The 2,479-nt window shown below is 50.8% G+C and overlaps 1 protein-coding gene across 1 annotated transcript; it reads left to right on the forward strand.

The window, feature by feature from the left end:
* The first annotated feature begins 557 nt into the window (after positions 1-557).
* LOC147974912 (uncharacterized) lies at positions 558-1,564 on the forward strand. Its single transcript, XM_087519575.1, has one exon. The coding sequence runs from the start codon at positions 733-735 to the stop codon at positions 1,363-1,365; it is 633 nt and encodes a 210-aa protein (XP_087375701.1). The 5' UTR covers positions 558-732; the 3' UTR covers positions 1,366-1,564.
* Positions 1,565-2,479: the final 915 nt, after the last annotated feature.

Genomic DNA, 2,479 nt, shown 5'->3' on the forward strand with positions numbered 1-2,479 from the left:
TGTTGCAAAGAGGGATCATATGCTGAGTAATCTAGATCAAACGGCTCACCGGCAGTGGGGCCGACGAGTAGATTTTCTCTCTCCGTTTTTATTTACTCCGCATATTAGTTTTAACCTAAGTCAAACTTTATAAAGTTTGACCAAGTTTATCAAAAACAATCTAAACTTTCACAATAACAAATATATATGGCATGAAAATATATTGAATGATGATTCGAATGGTATTGATTTGGTATTGTGGATGTTAATAATTTTTTGTATAAACTTCGTCAAAATTTATAAAGTTTGACTCGAGACAAAACTAATATACGAAGTAAATAAAAACGGAGGGAATAATTTGTAAGCTAAACTCTGACGTCAACATCTAAATAACGTTTACCCGAAAAGGAAACGGAAATCCAGATACCGCTCCGATTAAATGTCAGACTCATCTCGACTAGGAGATCAACGCCTAGTGATTCACTGGTTCTGTTTTTCCGTATGATCACAGCCATCCAAATATGCTTGGATTCGTCTCGGCAACGGAGACGTGAATCCATCCACAGAATCCAAGCGGATCCAGCAGCGTGGGTTCGTCTCCGAAGACGGCTTGGGGTGGAACTGGATGCCCCTTACAAATTGCCGCCTTTCCTCTGTTATTCGTCTCAGGAACTCAGCGCCCTAATTGCTAGACATTGAGCAGGGGTCCATCCAGGGCGCATCCACGACTCTCTGCTTCCGTTCGTCCAGGCGATGGGGATGGCTGTACTCGACGAGGCCCAGCGGCGACGGCGGCAGAGCGTCTACGAGTTCTTGGACGCCACCAAGCCCGCGCGCGCCCAGGCGCTGCGATGGTGCGAGACGGCGCGGGAGATGCGTAGGATCGACGGCGACATGAAGGAGGCGGGCCAGCTGCTCCGCGGCGCCCTCTCCTGCGTCAAGGACTACGCGTCCGTCTACAGGACGTGGATCGCCATGGAGATGGACGGCGGCGGCGGCGTCGGCGTTGCCCGGTGGCTCTTCGAGGAGTGGGGCACCGTCTGCGCCAAGGATGGAAACCTCCGCAAGGACGACGACGGCACCACCGCCGACGAGTACGGCGACTACTGGTGCGCGTACCTCGCGTTCGAGCTCCGTCACGGGGATGCCAGGCGCGCGCGCACCGTGGCAGCACGGGCCGTCAAGGCCTGCCCGCACGACGCCTCGTTGCGCGACACGGTGGAGCTCCGCCTTAGCGACGCCATTGAGATCGAGCAGCAGAGGCGGCATCGGCCGGGTCTGCTTCGCACTGCCAAGAAGTGGCTCACCAACAGCGAGCAGAGTCGCGGCTGCTCATCACTCGTACCCCGGCCGCCGCAGGGGTACTGGAGGCTCCTCAGCGGCTAGTCGCCGTGATCGATTGCTGCTTCGGGAGTACTAGATCACAGTACAATGTAAATTGTTCCACGTATATTTAGTTACAGATCATGGTTCTGATCTCTGCAATAGTGTTGATTTCTCGTTAATTTGATTGATCTTGGTTCACAGAGATGTGATTTGTAAACCGTATTCAATTGCGGGGTGCTAATTCTTTATTGAAAAAGAATATTGGGTTGTAATTTTGATGTACACCCTGTATTTTTCCATGAGCAGCCCCTTCCTAGAAAAAAAAATGATTTTATCAAGCAGACTCGATTACAATCTCCACAAAAATGTTTAACTGGAAAATGATTTATAATAAGATTGTTTTTTTTTCGCGAATACGCAAAAGGCTTGCGTATCATTGCATTGATAGGTAGAAAAGAGTGTTAGCAGCAATTACAGGAACAACCTCTGACGAGCACGAACACGCAGCGCGGCGTGAGTCAGGAGGTTATGCATACAACATAAAGGGGTGTATGCATCCCCGAAGCAAAAGACTACTCGTCGGGCAGGATGAGGCCGAGTCCTCGGGCGCCCGCATGAGCCCAGCCGCGGGCTTCCTCCCTGATCGTCGCCACGGTCCTAGAGATGGAAGGCCGGGCGGCGTCGAAGACACATGCGTTGCGTTGCTTCCAAATCTCCCATGCAATGAGCAAGGCCAGGCTGTTGAAGCCTTGCCGTAGGCAAGTAGGCATGGTGGCAGCCGAAGCGGCCAGCCAATCGATGAATGGGGTGTCAGCGGTAGGGGCGGATGCCGGCAACCTGCACCAAGCGAGGGATTCGTACCAAACCTGTCTAGAGAAAGGACAGCCCGAGAGGAGGTGAGCCATGGTTTCCGTAGCTTGGTCGCAGAGGAGGCAAACGGAGCCATGGGGGAGGCCGTGCTATTGGAAATATGCCCTAGAGGCAATAATAAATTAGTTATTATTATATTTCCTTGTTCATGATAATCGTTTATTATCCATGCTAGAATTGTATTGATAGGAAACTCAGATACATGTGTGGATACATAGACAACACCATGTCCCTTGTAAGCCTCTAGTTGACTAGCTCGTTGATCAATAGATGGTTACGGTTTGCTGACCATGGACATTGGATG

The sequence above is a fragment of the Triticum urartu genome, chromosome 4A (assembly GCF_056163025.1).
Source record: "Triticum urartu cultivar PI428250 chromosome 4A, HENAU_Tu73, whole genome shotgun sequence".
NCBI classification, from domain to species: domain Eukaryota; kingdom Viridiplantae; phylum Streptophyta; class Magnoliopsida; order Poales; family Poaceae; genus Triticum; species Triticum urartu.

Excerpts from the sequence above, each read along its gene's own strand:
- LOC147974912 (XM_087519575.1), top strand. The coding sequence starts at position 733 with ATGGGGATGGCTGTACTCGACGAGGCCCAGCGGCGACGGCGGCAGAGC.